At 35.1% G+C, this 17,974-nt stretch overlaps 1 protein-coding gene across 10 annotated transcripts in view; it reads left to right on the top strand.

Annotated features, from left to right (window-relative positions):
* LOC139135603 (inositol 1,4,5-trisphosphate receptor-like) overlaps positions 1 to 17,974 on the top strand; it is a 129,994-nt gene that overhangs the window by 42,882 nt on the left and 69,138 nt on the right. For all 10 annotated transcript variants that reach the window (XM_070703081.1, XM_070703083.1, XM_070703076.1 and 7 more), the window contains exons 4-13: positions 724 to 810; positions 3,104 to 3,262; positions 4,059 to 4,157; positions 9,118 to 9,201; positions 12,984 to 13,130; positions 14,521 to 14,616; positions 15,255 to 15,415; positions 16,518 to 16,617; positions 17,215 to 17,375; positions 17,803 to 17,944. In XM_070703081.1, the coding sequence (XP_070559182.1) occupies positions 724 to 810; positions 3,104 to 3,262; positions 4,059 to 4,157; positions 9,118 to 9,201; positions 12,984 to 13,130; positions 14,521 to 14,616; positions 15,255 to 15,415; positions 16,518 to 16,617; positions 17,215 to 17,375; positions 17,803 to 17,944 (1,236 nt within the window). The remainder of the gene's footprint in view (positions 1 to 723; positions 811 to 3,103; positions 3,263 to 4,058; positions 4,158 to 9,117; positions 9,202 to 12,983; positions 13,131 to 14,520; positions 14,617 to 15,254; positions 15,416 to 16,517; positions 16,618 to 17,214; positions 17,376 to 17,802; positions 17,945 to 17,974) is intronic.

Raw genomic sequence — 17,974 nt, 5'->3', positions numbered from 1 at the left:
GGCAACAACAATTGGTGACCTCACCTTTCCGTACATGTACGGTACCAGCCAATTTCTCCAAAATGGAACACGTCTTCCACCCATTCTGCCCTCTCCATCACTCTGCTCCATCATCCTTAAAAGTTGCCAGCTTTTGAAATGTTGTCATCAACTTTTTAGCTCAGTTAAACAACCCTGAAATCTTATTTATGAGTTTGCCCATGCTCTGGCTATTTCTCAGATACATTTGGCCTATTTAGTATAAACTTCATCAAAGATGACATTCTAACTGTAATCTACCAGTGCTCCTTATAACAGTATCTGGAGAGATGACAAAATTTCCACAAGGACGTTGCTAATGTTGTGACTTTCATTATGCTTATCATTATGTGTGATATGTCTACATGATCATCTGATTGCCTCTTGTATCCAAAAATTCATAAATTTATCAAGTTTAATCCAAGTTTAATGTCTTCATTCAATGTTGTCACGTAGATGCAGTTTTTTTGGATTTGATTGAATGATGACGTAACGGAAGGATTCTACTGATATCAGTGATCATATTGTTGAATTTCTCAAATTCTGAAACTGTTAATTAAAAATAATATCATCTGGTTAGAACTGCAAATAGTTTGCTGTCAATGATGTCTTGAATACTCCTACTGCCCTTATCACTGATCACCTTTGACCTCGCATTAAATGCTCGATCAATTCAATCAATCTTCTCTTTTCTTTGATCTGCAGCATGCGGCTGAACTTGAGAAAAAACAGAACGAAGCTGAAGGCAAGAAATTGATGGGGAGCGTCATACAATATGGTAGTGTTGTACAGGTGAGAATACTGCGACCTTTTGAGATTTGCTCGAGGTGTCGTGAAAATTTGTATACTGCTATTTGCATTGCTTTCATCTGGAAATTTCTATAATAGAGAGGTATTTTCTTAAAACTGGATTTGTTGATGTCTTCACCAACACATGGGAAGACATATTCAGTTGCCTTGAATATTCGGAGAATAGGAATTAGTAGCATAACTTGATGGATATCTCTGGTATGATAAATAGTAAAATGAAACTATCATCAGTGTAAGTTTTAATCACAAGTGTGTTTTGTATGAGCTATACATCAAATATGCATTGATTGGCAATGGAATTTAAATTACAGTAATAACTGGCACAGTTTAGGTTGACATTTGAAGATGGATGTTGTCAATTGTTTGTGGGAAGAGCACAGTGTAATCTGTACATGGCATCCATAGAGTTCAACACACTTTTTGTTTTCAAATTTAGGATTATTCTAAGTGACAAACTGCAATAATTTAAAAAAATTGAGCATCTTCATCAAACATCTTTATTAATTTGCAATAGAGGATATATTTTCTTTAATCCAGCAGTTTTGTTATGTTTGTTTTTTTTATTTCAGTCAATATCTAGATCATTCAACACAATATGCCTATATAAGTGTCGTGGATTTATTCTGATGTAACATGTCATAGCATATGGCACATGTGTACCGTATGTCTGAGAGTCAATTTAATCACGGTTATTCTACACCATGATTTAATTCTCTACAAATTGTACCTGAATTTACTTGATAACCCTCTAAACTTGTCATGCGAATATTCTATGATGACACTGAAATACTTCTTCAAAGGAAAACATGTCTGTGTGTTCTTTGTCCCTTTGTTTGAAATACTGATTTGTCAGGCTGTTGTTATGGCCTTTGTGGTTTGACTTTTGTAATGTCAATTTCCAAAAGGTTAATATTATTTAAAGTTCATAATGACTTGTAAGATATAATATTTCATAGAAAATTCTTGAAGAAAACGACGTTTTTCTTGGAAGAAACATTTGCATAAGGGATGGGGTCATATGATTTGAGGATTTTTTTAAGACATTCTTGATTTGGATAACTGTGTGATTTTCTGTGTAAATGATATAACAAGCAAAAACACTACGTCTATAATCCCTTAGCAATGAGGGAATATCATTGCCATGGAAACATAATGGTAACATGACTGAAGGTGAATAATTGCCATAAAAAGTAGATTTTATTTTTATTTTATTACAATCTTCCAACGATCACAAAATGAGTAGGCACCTATTATTGACTCCATTAGGTTTCCATGGAAGAGAGCCGTAGTCTCCAGATTGCAGGTTCCTTGTTGGAACAGTACAATGATTTACTGTAATCATGACCAGATATTTTACTGATTGTTAATGGATCACAACTAATATACATGTAGATACTACCAATCGAATGACAATTCAACAAACGTCGCCATGCCGTTGTGACAGTCTATTTTATTCTCTCATAAAAAATGTGTCTTCTCAGTAAACATTCAATAGTAGGAAATGTAAATTGTAATTTTCAAGTGAGACCAATGAAGGAGGCTGTGAAAATACAATGTTGTGAAATGGCGTTGACATGTAGAGGTGTGAATGGATCATAATCTGTGTAGTCTGACTAACTATAGAACACCTTATCTATTTACCTCAACGGTGCTTCACCTTGTGAAATGGATATCTTTCAAATTTTGCAAGTTTCTATTGTATTTTCATTGATCCACCCAAATAATTCATATTGAATAACTAAGAAACTATCTAATCTGGCGAATACTACAAAGCAAAATCAGAAAGTCTCCTTTCCTCCATTTGACAAAAAAAAAATGTGTCATTTTTTTAGCATCATTAGAATGGACTGATTGCTGTCCAATGTAGTAAATTGACCAGTAATACACATCACTAAGAATTCAAGCCAGAACAGGGACGTTTAGTTCAAATGAAGTGTACTTCCATCGCAGATAGATCACTGCATGATCGGTCAGCTGAAAGCAGTGTGGGTAGACCCATTGAATTGTTATTGATTAGGGTTGTAATGAGTGACTGAGTAGAACTAGTCGGTTGGTATCGATGAAGATTTGTATCTTGTGACTAGAGGAAGGTATTGGTTTGCTACCTACACCCACACAGCCCTGGGTTATACTGAATTATCTACAAACATCTACAAAGTGTTTCCTCACACAATCTTGCATGCTTCTCTGCAATAACACACCTTTCAGAGAAAATACACAAAAAGCAGTGTCATTTCCTTCAATTCTATTTCGGTCTTTCCTTCCTTCCTTGCAGCTTCTTCACTTAAAGAGTAACAAGTACTTGACAGTCAATAAACGTCTTCCTGCACTTCTTGAGAAGAATGCCATGAGAGTCACACTTGACGCCTCCGGTAATGAAGGATCCTGGTTCTATGTACAGCCATTCTATAAGCTGAGATCTCCAGGAGACAATGTAAGGCTTCGTTTACAGTATTTGACATCTGCCCAGAGTGTTGCGTCAAAATTGTACAGTGTGCATCTACAGCTCCTGTGTCACCAATTACAGATGTGATTGAAGTACACCTGTAAACACAATGCATAAAATCTGTACTTGTGGCTATGAAGATATTGAAAACTCTGAAATAATGTTTGATGTTACGCTTCTCAGGAACATCAAAGCTCCATTGGCTGTATTTTCGATCATTTTTAATGTTTTTAAAAATACAGTACTGTATCAGTTGCTTGTTATATATATACTCCGTATTTAAAATCATGTCAAAACTCCTATTGTTCAACTTTCAACAAAGTCTTTACTTAAATGTCCTATTTCATCGTTCACAACCTAATTCTGGTCAAGACTAGAATTCGTTGTCAACAATATACATGTATTTGTCAACCTATCAGAACATTTGAAGATTTTTTTCCATATTCTGTAGCAGCTTATATCAACTCTGCAGTTGTGACTCTATTCAACTGATAGTAAAACTTCCTGAACAAAAATTTGCACACGATCTAATGAATATGTTTGTACTTCAGACAGTGCATCACAAAGGCTTTTGGATTTTTCCCGGTCTAAGTTTCACTACAGCAATCTTATCAGCACCCTACACTCCCAAAGTCTAATTCATACCATATCAGTTAGCGTCAAATCGAATCAATGCATGTCACTGATACCTTAGAATTTGACAGACCATGTACACCATGAAATCTAATTCCGACATCATACATAACCAGAGACGTAACATCTCATTTTGTTGCGTTATTTTCAGGTGGTTGTCGGAGACAAGGTTGTTTTGAATCCAGTGAATGCAGGCCAACCGTTGCATGCCAGCAACTATGAACTCATCGACAACCCTGGATGCAAAGAGGTCAGTTGTGCAGGCTGTAACCTTACCCTAACTGTAATATTATCCGGACAAGACAGATTTGAATAAACTCACTATTTTGATGTGCATTTCCTTGCCATTGAAATGTCTGTGTATCAATATTTTTTGGGTTTTAACCAGTCTTGTAGGATAAAGTTATTTCTTTTTCTCAATGCAATATAAAAAAGACATAATTGAGGGATTTAACCCTTTCACCACCATGGTTTGTCCCAAATCTACTGTTTTCTATGGTAAAGTTGGACCTGTATACAGGGAACTGGGGGTGAAAGGGTTAAAGAGCCAGAAACTTTTGATGATTTTTTGCTATTTTTGTGTTGAATGACAACAACAGGGACGTGTTCTGCTTCCCCCAAAGCACATTGAAACACCTACCAGCTTGTTGTCATTACAGTGTTTATACATGTAAAATGCACTGTTATTGTTTATTGTTTGCATTCTAGACTGGACCAGAATTTGCGTGTCCACAAATACATGTAATAATACAGTGTAACGTGTCCAGGCTGAATTGTCAAGCTGAATCCTGAGTTATACCTCAACATACTTTGGGGAGTAGAACAAGATATTGTGGTTGTTCCCAGTTGGTTTGGACTTGATCTAAAAATCTAGCAGCATATTTATATAATGACTGCAATTTCAAAGGATACCAAAAGACAGAAACAGCTCAAAATCTTTTTAATACAATCATATCATAGTTATTGATCTCGATACCGGGCCTTTTCAAGCCTGGGTTTAAAAACAAAAATAATGGAAAAATCATCAAAAGTTGCAGCCCTATGCATCAAGTTTGATTCTGATTTAGAATTAACGGAATTTTTTGCATAATGAAGGAAATTTATCGTTGTTCATCGAATGACTTTGCGCTTGTGCCTGCTGTGTCTTTCCCGAAGATTAAACGGTACTCATTTATTAAGTTGAACTTACATTGAGGTGTAAGTTTCAGGTTTCTTGCCAACCGGGATCGCCAGGGACGACGTTGGGTTGACCATTGCCAAGTATGGCCATTGAGCCTTATGACTCAACGGGAGCCATGATGTTACTGAGCCATTAAAACGATCGAGGGTATCCTCATTTGATTCTTTTGAGTAGGTAAAGATTAAGCGACTCAAAATTTTGTTGGACATGCCCTGTACGTTTCCATGTTTTGATTTATCAGGTCACCTTTTTGTGAAGTGTCATGAGAGCACGGCATTGATCACGACAAATCGGTCTGTGTTGCAACGTGCATGTATAAACTGTACCATTGCAGGAAAAAATTTCCGGCTGATGACGTACAATAGTGGTAATATGGATTTCTTATCTGTGCTGGTGTAAGTCACACAGGTGGTGATATAGGCCAATTTATGTGATATATATATATAATATATATATAATATATATATATATATATATATATATATATATATATATATATATATATATATATATATATATATATATATATATATATATATATATATATATATACAATAAATATGAGAACACATCAAGTATGTTTGGTACCTATTACTCGAGTTTCACGCACACACAATCGCCAGATACGTAGATTTTATTGTGTGAAATTTGCTTCAGCTGCTTACATATAAGTATCAGGTTGGGTCAAACCATTTGGTGTTATTGAGCACTTTACCCCTCTGAGAAGATACAAACAAGCTTTGGTAATTATATATATATATATATATATATATATATATATATATATATATATATATATATATATATATATATATATATATATATATATATATATATATATTATATATATATATATATATATATATATATATATATATATATATATATATATATATATATATATATATATATATATTCCTGTAGGCAAAAGCCTTTGGTGTATAGTCGCTCAGCCCTGATCATTTGCAGATCATGGCTTGCATCACTTAACAAGATTATTGCTCATCGGGGATGTATGATGCACACTGTCAAAGGACCAACTGTGTTCCATTCTCTGTCCAAAATAACTTTAAAATGTCAAGTATATCATCACATTTATGAGCACACATAAATAAACCCAATCAGAATTTAGTCAGGTCATAACCTCAATGGGAGTAAATCGGACTGACCTAGGCTCTCTGTTCTCATTGCTGCAAATCATCTGACAAGGTTAAGTCTCAAAGCTCTGTCTAATATCAGATTTGAGCTCTCAAAAGAAAATTTATGATGCACATAATGGTCTTTAATATCATCAACTCAGAGCTGAATAAGATATATCCTAAGCTATAGTATGACTCAGGAAATCACTTTCCTAAAGCCCTTTTTATGAAAAAGATTACTTTTATGTGTCAAAGGCAAATATCCTGTAACGATTCTCATGCATTGAATGAATGGAAGTGATAAGAACTCATTCCAGATCAGCATTAATCGTTTCTAATTTGTAGGGACAAAAATTAGAAAATACACTCCTTGTTTTGGTAATTGAGGTTATAACGGTGTCATGGCTATGTTGGTAAACACTGCTCATTGGTCATACACAGTGAAGGAGGAATGTATGTGGGAATTAAATCATGAAATTTGTCTGTGTCATCTTTATCATTCAGATACTGAATGTATGCAGTGTGTTGTATTACACTGAGATAAGGGCAAACAAAATATTTTTCACCATTCTTTATCGACAGAAGACAACATGTAGACTACATTCCAAAGTTAGCATGTCATTGGATACACACATGTATGACTACAAATTATTTGTAGGACATGCTGAACCATGAAGTAATCATTCATGATGTTCCTTTGTGTTCATCTGCTTACTTCACCAAGTTGCAACAGTGTTGATGTTCTGCAGTATCTTATGCAAATACTTATACATGCATTTGCCAAACTGATAGAAATTTAGTGTCACATCCTTGCATAGTATTGTTTTGTAATGATGGAACTTTTCAACATCGGCAACAGTACATTTCTTAGTGGCATTGAAAGTCATAATAAGGACCTCTCCTTTTGTCTTTTGAACATTCATTTTTCCCTTCTCAAAAATGTCTCAACTATTTAGCAAATGTGTATACATGTATATGCTTTTACTTGTATGCACGAGAAAACACAGATGTGAATTTAACGTACGATTATGAAATGGAAATGTGAAGTATGGCTCATCCATGAAGATATCTACCCAAATATCCATGAACTTGAAATGTCTTTTCAATGTGACACTAAAGTCCATTTGTCCTGAATGAACCACTCAGAACAGATCATGTCTCCTTTGTGTGGCGGAAATACATTTTAAAATTCATTGAACTATCCCGTAACACTGTCAGTCAACAAAATACACAGCCCAGATATTTCTGTTGATATTTAGTACGCAGGTCTGCATACTGGTATATAAATCATTGCCGATCTCAGTTCTTGTTGTAGATTAAAAAGAACCATTTCCTGGTGTTTTAAAGAAATACTGCAATATTTCAATGCTACATTCTTCCTTGGCTTCTAGGATTCAGCACCCCAAGTTCTCAGAACTGTGCTATCATTAGAGTTATAGCCCATCAAGATTAGATAAAATACATTAACCCTTTGAGCACCAAAGCCTATTTTTGTCGCCATTATAAAATATACCAACTCTATTTTTTTCTGATTTTTGCTAGAGTTTAAAAAAAAGTGTAGCCAATGAAATGTGATGTCCATTTAGTAAAAATTATCAAAAAAAATTACAGAAAAATTCATAAAAATTAGTAAAATGTTGCACTAAAATTTATGCGGGAAAAATTACAGCTCTCAAAGGGTTAATGTTTCCTTGTTCAAAATAACACATATTTTTGTTTTACTGTTGGTCTAGGGCAAATACTTATTTTCAGGAAGTAAACTACTGTGAACAACAAAGATAACCTCTGAGTGACAAAAATATGAATATTTAAGGTGGTGGTGCACTCAACCAACATACTTTTTTTCAAAGCAATATTTTTTATCAAAGATGACATGAAAACCCCCTCATACTATATATTTACAAAAAGCAGAGACTCTAAAGTTTAGTATGGTAGCAACACTTTACTTGAAGGATGAAGTTGTTACATATTTGGGTAGGAAACCTCAGTTTTGGTGTTAATGATAAAAATGTAGGTCAAAACTTGATACTACTTCATGAAATTGAATATCTCATTTAAACCTAGAGCATGTTATGTAGAAAAAGAAGACAGCTGGTTTTGTATTATCTATTCCCACTTTTAAATGGCAGGGTTTGAAAGATTGACATCCAAAAAAGTGATTGAAATCATGATAAGTAACACTGAAGTGACTCTTACTCAAAAATGTAAGAGCTTTATTGCCTAACAAAATTTTTATTTTGTTATATAATGCTTAAAGAAAATAAAGTGAAATTTTTGCAAAATTTAACCAAACCAGAGAAATTTGTTTGAAGTATTGAAAATGGGAGAAGATGAAGCCAAGAAATTTGGTTGTTTGCATAAATTTGCATAACTTAATACTTATTTCTCATACAACTTACGACTGCTTGTTATGCTAAAGGGTAAACCCACCAATATTTAAATCAAGGGTTTAACAAACAAATGAAAATTGACTGAATCTATGAAAAAAAGTGATTTTGACCCAATATGCTGTGTCATGTGCAATGCCACCTTAAAAATCAAACAAAAGGAATCTTAAATGGGAATCTATCAAATATTTTTTTTTATTTGACTGTTAAAATTAGAAGTAAGGAGACAACTCATGAAAATTGATCACTGCATTACAGCATTATTTAAGTTAGAATAATATACTTTCTAATGTTTTATGCCGAAAATGTAGAGTTAAGCATTAATATTTTGAGTTTTTTACAAGTTTTATATGCATACATGTATCTTATTACTTGAATAAAAACTTTAAGTTTTACATAAGTTTTGTGTATATGCATTGATACAAGGGTTCAAATTCACCTGCTTGCTTGAAACTGAAATGAAGATGAGAAACTAACGGTTGTTGTCATGGTTTCTTTGAACAGGTTAACGCAGTCAATTCAAATACCTGCTGGAAAATTACACTGTTCATGGAACATAAAGAGAACATTGAAGAAATTCTGAAGGGGGTAAGTTGATAATCATTCTGCTGAAATTTATAATTCAAGAATGTATGGTTGATGAAAACAATTATCTGGTTTGTTGCTATGAAATGAATCACTGTAGAATGAAATGTGTGATGAAATAATTCTTGAAGTCAAGTGAGATAATTTTGTAATTAATACTTAGGTATGTACCTGGGAATACTTGAACAACCATTTGCTTAGCAAATCAAATAAATAAAAAAAAATAAAAATAAAAATAAATAAAAATCATTGGTCAACGTGCAGGTTTTGGTACCAGAGAAAGAAATTACCAAACATTTTCTGATATTTATAATTCAAAATGGCCGGCATCCCTGTATTAAATCTATATGGGGAAAATTACATCTTTTGATTTAAAAAAAAAAAGGTGAAAATTCTAAGCCCTTCAAAATTAGTTCCCACAAACAAAAGACAAGAAAAGTATTGTGAAAAGTTTAGAATCTGAATATCTGTTCTGGAGGTGCATTCTTCCTTTTGTACTGTTGAGTATCAATGCCATTAAAAAAATGACAGTATGTGTTTCTGTGTGTGTCTGTGTGTATGTATGTATCTGTGTAAAATGTGTGAGACTGGGAATTCGTTGCTGTATGCAATGCAAGTTTTGTAGTTTGTAGGATCAATATTGTTCACACGGATCAAAGCATGATTCTCACAGTTTTAGAATTTCATGTCTTAGAAATTTTACTCTGTTGGTAGCATAACTTTTACACAATGTCATGGCAACATGAGGTTGTAGATTTCATCAGCAGAATTTTTCATTGAAATTCCTGGAAGTTATTTTGTTCAATAAAGCAGATATACAATAGTTTTATTCAAGGGTTCTGTTAGTCATGGGTGACCAAACCTTGATACTAGATTGCAATCGCTCTGACATGAAAATTACTGTGAGATAACAGGTATTGCAGTAGATTAACTGAGTAATGACAAACCCATGTCATAAAGCCGCTGCAATAAATAAACCCTAGACTCTCATGGAAATTTAAAATCTTCAACATTCCCCAGGGAGTGAGGAGTCATCTTCATGGATTTTGTTGAACTTTGAAAGGTGAGATAAGACTTTGTTATGCAATAGTGGCCAAGATTCTATGCAGTCACTGAGAGATTTATACTTCAAAGCATTCTGTTTAATTATTGAATGCTTGAAAGTAATTGACAACTCCCAAGTGTCTGTCTTTTAGACGTATGATTTGTATTGTGTATTTTCATTTTTCCTCAAAAGTACAACGCAGATAAATTAAAGGTAGTCTGAAATAGTCAAAAGAAATCCCCTAGTCTTTCTTTAACATTCAGTTGTGAAATCACCAAATCAAGGAACCGCAAAACGCAGCCACAAGTGAATCAGTCTACCATAGAACCCCTTACTTCAGGTACCATTGCATGATGGGTAATTTGCCCCAAATATGGCATTCTCCAGTGAACTTGAGAGTGAACATGTTGAACAATATTAGACAACTAGCTCAACTCAACATGTCAACACCGATTTGCATCGCTTGGTGATCGGTACATTATACGTTAAAGTTTCGAATGAAATCCAATTCAGGGCCAGAGAGGTTTCATCATATACCTGATGGAACAATAAAGATGTAGTTAAAATGATATTTATTCTGTAAAGTTTTGGAGATAAAACTGTGTGGGATATCATAAATTTATCATCATTTGTGTCAAGTTTTAAGATATGTAACAGGTAGTGTAAGAACTTTTGATGGCGGCATCCCATTGTGGATTGATATATGCATACAGACTGATGTCATTTATTTGCCGTAGAACTCTTAAAGCAATGTATGTGGACCAACAAAAAAACTGAAGTGTAAGAAGAACAACAGCATGATGTAAATTATCTTACGCTATATAGAACATGCAGCGAGATGTGATCATTAAATAAAGTTCAATTTAAATAAATATGCCCTAAGGTGAATTTTGTCACCGCTGAGCGATGAAATCACAATGTAATTGAAGCAGAGCGAGGGGCCAGGTAACAGCTTGCCGCATGTAACATAGGGTGATCGTACTCTTTTTTGATTACATTCTTTCCGTTCATTTTCTCATCTTTCAAAAAAAAGCAGAGATCATCAGTAATGTACTTAGTTCACTCTGGATTTCCATAGAAATGTTAACTGATGTTGCCGACTTCAATGTCGGAACCACGATAACTACGAGGAAAAGTTTTTCTAATCTTGTGCTGGCTTTGTTTATGAATGGAACATTTGCAGACAGCAATGCGTAGTAGTAACCAGAATGAATACACGGAATTGTCCGTATTTGGAGAAAGTGTGACAAGGCGTGATACAGCAAGTTATTACACAAATGTGAGGGCATTCTTTCCCATCCACGGCGTTATACAGGAACGTGGCTCTAGGTATATGATAAAGGGAACTTACAACCCATCTATTGCTGTAATACAGTGTGTTCTGAGTGTGGTTCAGGCAGTGTGTCTGTTCTATGATCAGAATATTGTTGTGAATGAGACATCTTGTAATTAGCGAAAATTGTATGAAGCGTAGAGAAAATTGAAAAGTATTATGATAATCCTCATCACTATTACTACACCATCACTGTCATCATCATCATCATCATCATCATCATCATTATCATTGTTATGAAAACTGTTCTTCAGATAGACATGTCAGGAAATATTTCAATTTTAGTCTATTGTTTTTCATAATATAGAAACCAAATTTAACTACCCCATGTGATTAGGTTTTGAAACTAAACCTTTCAATCTGACGTAACCAGCTCCAAAGCAGCTGTTTTACAGTGAAGAGTTATATCCATTTTTAAGGACAAAATATTGTACCGAGGTTTATATCTTTATTTTTATGGCTTTACGGTTAATAGTTCAGCATCCCAACAGTACAGTTAACCCACTGGTGTGTATAAACCTAGTTTTATTCAATATTCCTGTAGAGATTTTTTTTGTTGTGGATAATATATGTCACCTATGACATTTTTAAGCCAAACAGAACATGTACAAAACGAGCTTGAATACAGTCTTGTAAAACTCACATATCTAATTTCATCAAGATACATTTACACGGCATCTAAAATAATAGCACTACAAGCAAAGACCTGGTGATTTGTAAAACGGTCAAACCATATTACCCTTTGAGCGCCAAAGTCAATTTTTGTCGCCCCTATAAAATATACCGGTACCTCAGTCAATTTTTGTCAGGTTTTTGCCAAAATTTTGATAAAATACTGTGGCTGATGAAATATTGTGCTCATTTAGTCCAAAATTATCAGAAAAATAAAGGAAAATTTCATAAAAATTGGTAAAATGTTGCACTGAAATTTTAGTGAGGAAAAATACAGCACTCAAAGGGTTAACAAGCCATGTTCAAGGAGAACATGGCATCCCTAATGGCAAGGAGGTCTTCCTTTAAAAACATTTCAAATATACAGCCTACATTTTGAAGTCTTTCACCTTACCTTTTTCGAAGGAATTTACCCTCAAACTTACAAACTCTTTTGAGTCTATTAATTTAAAGAACTTTGGATAATTTCTTTGCATCAGCAGTATACCAGAAAGAGTAAAATATTCATTGTGTCAGAGCTAACTGTCTTGAGTCAAAGGTGCATCAATTTAGCTCAGACTGTCACTCGGTGAACACACAGCTCTGTACGCAAACAGATTCAGCCTCATATGGTTGATATGATAAGATCTGTGCATACTCCAGATTCATCCCAGGTAAGCCTTCTCGTAGAGATTGATATCTCAGGACAAATCACTTCTGCTGACGCTGTTTCCATTTTTGCTGTCGTGTCTTCAGGGAGATGTTGTGAGATTGTTTCATGCTGAGCAGGAGAAGTTTCTGACCTGTGACGACTACAAGAAGAAATCTTTTGTGTACTTAAGAGTCACAGCTAGGCAGAGTGCTACTTCAGCTACAAGCTCCAAAGCATTGTGGGAAGTAGAGGTGAGTTGACTCTCTCTCTGTCTGTCATGAAAACTCACAGATTGACGAATTTTGTGTTCCGTCTACTGATATTTAATATGAGCCTGTACATCTCACGGAGTACCATCAGTATTTTACTGTTTGTTATCTTCCTGCTTGTATTCTTGCCATCATGTGTCCCATCATGCATTTGGATTGATAACATACATTGTATATGCTGGGATATGTATGTTGTAAAACTGAATTCTACTAGTGTGGTAAATAAGCCTTTCTGAGGTATGATTGTCCACTTTTGAATTCAGCCTTTGAAAAGAATATCCAGTTGAAATAAATTGAGTTACGATTTCAAAAAACACATTCAACTTTCAGACGTACCAATGACCCCATCTTACTGTTTATCAAACAAAAGCTAATTTGATTACACTTTAGGCTAGAAATAGAAGGGCTTTCTACATCATTGGCATGCTTAGGGGCTGTAGATAAATAAAACATGCGAATGGTAAATGCAATTTCTGTGTTTAGGGGAGGGGATCTGGCTGTATATCGATTACCGTGTGCAAAAATTGCACTACATGTTTTTATATCGCAACATCCCACTACACGGTTTTATGTATCACAAAATTTCGAGCTATTATTTGGCATGTACCAGGCCAGTGTGGCATAGGCGCTACACCAGCATTCCTTTGACATACATGTGGTTCAACGCACAAGTAAAATAACGTAACAATCATTTTAGATACCCAGTTTCATTTCATTCTGTTGGTTGTGTCAATGTCAAGAAGCTGCTGAACGATTTAGATTGATTTTTGAGGGGTATGCTGGGGGAGCGGCGGTAGGGGTGGTAGCGTATGCGTGATTTCTTAGCGACATAATTACCGATTGTAGGTATGCTGATACAGAATGAGGCTTGGTTGGATTTTCGCACTTCCAAACTTTCGTACTGGGGAGGGGGGCTTAGGCCAAACACACTAAGTTGCGTTTACCATGCTCATGTTTTAATTATCCATGGCCCCTTTAAGAAGTGAATGTATTGGTGGTCCTTTGATAAGGCTGTAGAGGGCGCCCTTTAAGGCACTTACATGGTTGCACTGTAAAGTCAGTCTTCTATAGCTTTAGGAAATGATGAGAAAGCTGGTCCCATTCACCAGTTTGCCTTCCTAAAGCACAACTTTTTTGTCAGATTTATCCAACTGAAGTGTTTCATGAAATGTTTAGAACAATGACTTGTCTAGTATTATCAGTAAATACACACAGAGGAAAATGATAGGGGCATGCAGTCTTCGGGATTGAAGGTTCCCCTTTAAGAAAAACAGTCTTGAGATCAGAGAAAGTATACATGACCTTTGTCTCAAAACAGCCCATTTCTTTGTGCAATATTAGTTACTTAGATGTATGTCTCTTATACCAACAGGTGGTTCAACATGACCCGTGCCGAGGTGGGGCAGGACATTGGAATAGTTTATTTCGGTTCAAACACTTGGCAACCGGGCAATACCTTGCAGCTGAGGTAAGATATTGACAACTGAATACTTCTGAATACTTCTACATGAGGAGTTAGAATTAAAAGTGAACTTGTACAGCCTCTGAGTTTGGCAAAAACAAGTCACTTTGATAATGTTCATCTTCTACTAATGTGCCATTGCTGCAACATTTCTGTGTGCTGAAGCTGTTGCACGATAATAACCCACTGGTTGAATATTTGCTGTGATTCATAAGTATACAATGCACATCAACGTTATCTCAAATGTATTTTAAGACCATGCTTTACGTGACTTAACAGCAGTAGTGGTGTATAATACAGATAACATAGGCAGTGTTTATAAAGTCAGCCCGCACATTTCAATACGCAGAGGAAGTACATGTAGAAATTGTGTTTGTTCTCTAAAACCCAGAATACTAAAAATATTTATGAAATTGTACATATAGTCACGAGTTAGGAAGCCTGGCTTTTGAGAACTGACCTGATAACATATGGTAGACACATTTGTAGTCCCCTTTCGACTCATATCAGTAGTTTAATCATGTTGGTTTCACATAAACACAGGCAATTATCACGACAATAAATGGCTGCAATGTGAGTGTCTCGTGATCTGTCTTTGTTGGAAGTGGGTTCTAATTTTTTTCCATCTGTATTGCTTGTTTCAGGTTGACCATGATCCTCAACATGACTCAACCCGTGAGAAATTACGAGGTCCTCAGGGAAGTGTGGTGTATCACTTAGTGCCTGTACCGCATGGCCATGACATAGCATCTATATTTGAGTTAGATGCCACAACTCTGCAAAGGGGAGACTCCCTAGTTCCCCGGTTAGTCATTGTTACAATATTCAAAGAAAATTGACATCATCCAATTTGTTATCACTCAATTGTGAATGTATTTCCCGTCTTTGCATGGAGCTTCAGAAGAAAACACTAATCCCAACATTTTGTAATAATAATAAGACGAAAGATGTTAGCAATAATGATTATCTGTGTTTCAGGATAATTGCACTAGTATTAGAAAAATAAATACATGCCACAAAATCCAATATAACAAATAACAGAGATGGTAAAAAAGACAGACGAACAAGACAACATTAACAGTACAACTGACAGGAACACGGACAAAGACAGAAAAGGAACAAAAGCAAACACAGACAAAGACAGAAAAGGAACAAAAGCATAGAGCAAACCAGCGTTTTGAAGATACATAAACTTTCCATACATTGCTTGAAACTTTGAATGGAAAAACACATCAGAGCTTACTTTCCTGCTTAACAGACTGTTGTTACTACACTGTGATCAAACAGCAAATTTGTACAAAAACCTCAGTCAAAGAGCTTGAAATGATGGAACATTTTTAAAGAAGCACATTCCACTGGAACCACAATCAATTTATCATGGCCGTTATTTTTTTTGTACTACACTGCTGGACATCAGTGAAAAAAGATCATCAAGTTCATATGTTTGTTTGTTTGTTTGTTTGCAAAGATGAATATCTACAACATTGTGACTTTTAAATCACAAAAAGCCAAACTGCTCATTATGTAGTAACGTCGTTTCGTCAAAAAAGAATGATTTCGATGCGCTGCAACACAGAACACAGGAATGTGTTTCAAAGATCTCCATGCATGATGCAACCCTTTGAGTGTCATGTACTGAGTGACTGCTAATACCATACCCACGATGCCTATTTATGTTTGTCAACAATACTTCATAATAAACTTAGAGTGTTTGAATATGTGATATTCAGAACTATGAATCTTTTTTTTAAACACCATTGATGAATGGTTTCAAATTCATCCCACATACACTGGTAGCAAATAAACTGTAACAAACTTTATTCAAAAGTTTGATGGATATTAAACTTTTCTATTGATGAAGGTACATCTGCCATGTTATATTGAATTGTATTGTGTCTGTCCAACAGGAATTCTTATGTACGACTCAGGCATTTATGCACCAACACTTGGGTGCACAGCACACAGATTGCATGTGACAAAGGAGAAGAGAAAGCAGTCATGTTAAAGGTGAGGTTCAGTATTGTCATAGTTGCAGTGTTTTGTTCAGGCTGGTACCTAAGTAAATTTTACTAGGGTTCCCGTTGGTAAGGCAGTGTGCAATCCTTCTAAACTTTTCATCTGAACATGTGAACTTTGTCGGAAACACTATCCACTATCCAGTCTAAATGAAGTAAATCTAGGAGTGCCTGTCATATACCAAGTTGAAAATTTTATTGATGTGAAAACTCATATTGACTATAATGTTGTGAATCATGATGGGTGTATAGAATCACTGGTTTAATGTACTTTTCATCAAACCATTATGAAGCACTTTAGTTTTGCCTTTCTTGTATTTATCATCTTGAATACACCAAAAATCTTAGAAAAGTTGGTCATTTGTCAACTTCCCCATTTGTGAGTAGCGGTATAACAAATTATCAGTATTTGCAAAACTATGGGTTTTTGTTCAATCACAACTTTCATGTCATATTCATGTGCAGTACTGTGGCAATAGGGTGTTGACAAACAAAAAGGCTGCTTGACTGATGTACTAACTTTACCCAAAGAGGGTGCTGTAGCTTTACTGCTCTCCCCTGACTAACTGGTGTCTCTGTGCGTGGGCAGGTTGGTACTGCTGCAATAAGAGAAGACAAAGAAGCCTTTGCCATTGTACCAGTGGCTGCCAGTGAAGTGAGAGATCTGGACTTTGCCAATGATGCCAGTAAAGTGCTCTCTTCTATCTCCTCCAAGATGGAAAAATCTTCCATAACTCAGAATGAGAGAAGGTAACCGGAGATCTGTGCCACAGTTCTTCTATATAAAGTCCAAAGTTGTTCTTTTCTGCTAATGCATACTCACAGTATCTGGTGTCCATCTGAAACATGATCATAGACCATCACTGAATCCATCAATGAATCCATGAATGAATCCAAGAAAGAGAAATATCCGAATTGTCTGTAACTGCAACTTCAGCTGTATTCAGGGCCGAAATTTCATCCAAGTAGATCAGTTTTCGTGATTTGGTCAGTCATGAGACTTTTCACAGAAATGATTTCATTGAATATTTTGAATATTTTTTGAAATTTTTTCATTGAATATATTGAACTGATTTCAAACAAGTACATTCCAGTTTCATAGTCTCTCAATTTAATCAACACTCCCGATTACTCTCAAAGTAATTCATATTGATAACATCACTGTCATCTTTGACAGATTTGTAACTCAGCTGCTGACAGATCTAGTGTTTTTCGTCGCTGAACAACCCAACAATGGAGGTGATCCCTTGGCAGTTGTCCTGTCAAACCCAAACAGAGACAGACAGAAACTCCTCAGGGAACAAGATATTTTGAAAAATGTGAGTGGTGTAAAGAATAGAAATACAAAA

Source organism: Ptychodera flava, chromosome 6, assembly GCF_041260155.1.
Source record: "Ptychodera flava strain L36383 chromosome 6, AS_Pfla_20210202, whole genome shotgun sequence".
NCBI classification, from domain to species: domain Eukaryota; kingdom Metazoa; phylum Hemichordata; class Enteropneusta; family Ptychoderidae; genus Ptychodera; species Ptychodera flava.
This window is presented reverse-complemented; position numbering and strand designations above follow the sequence as displayed.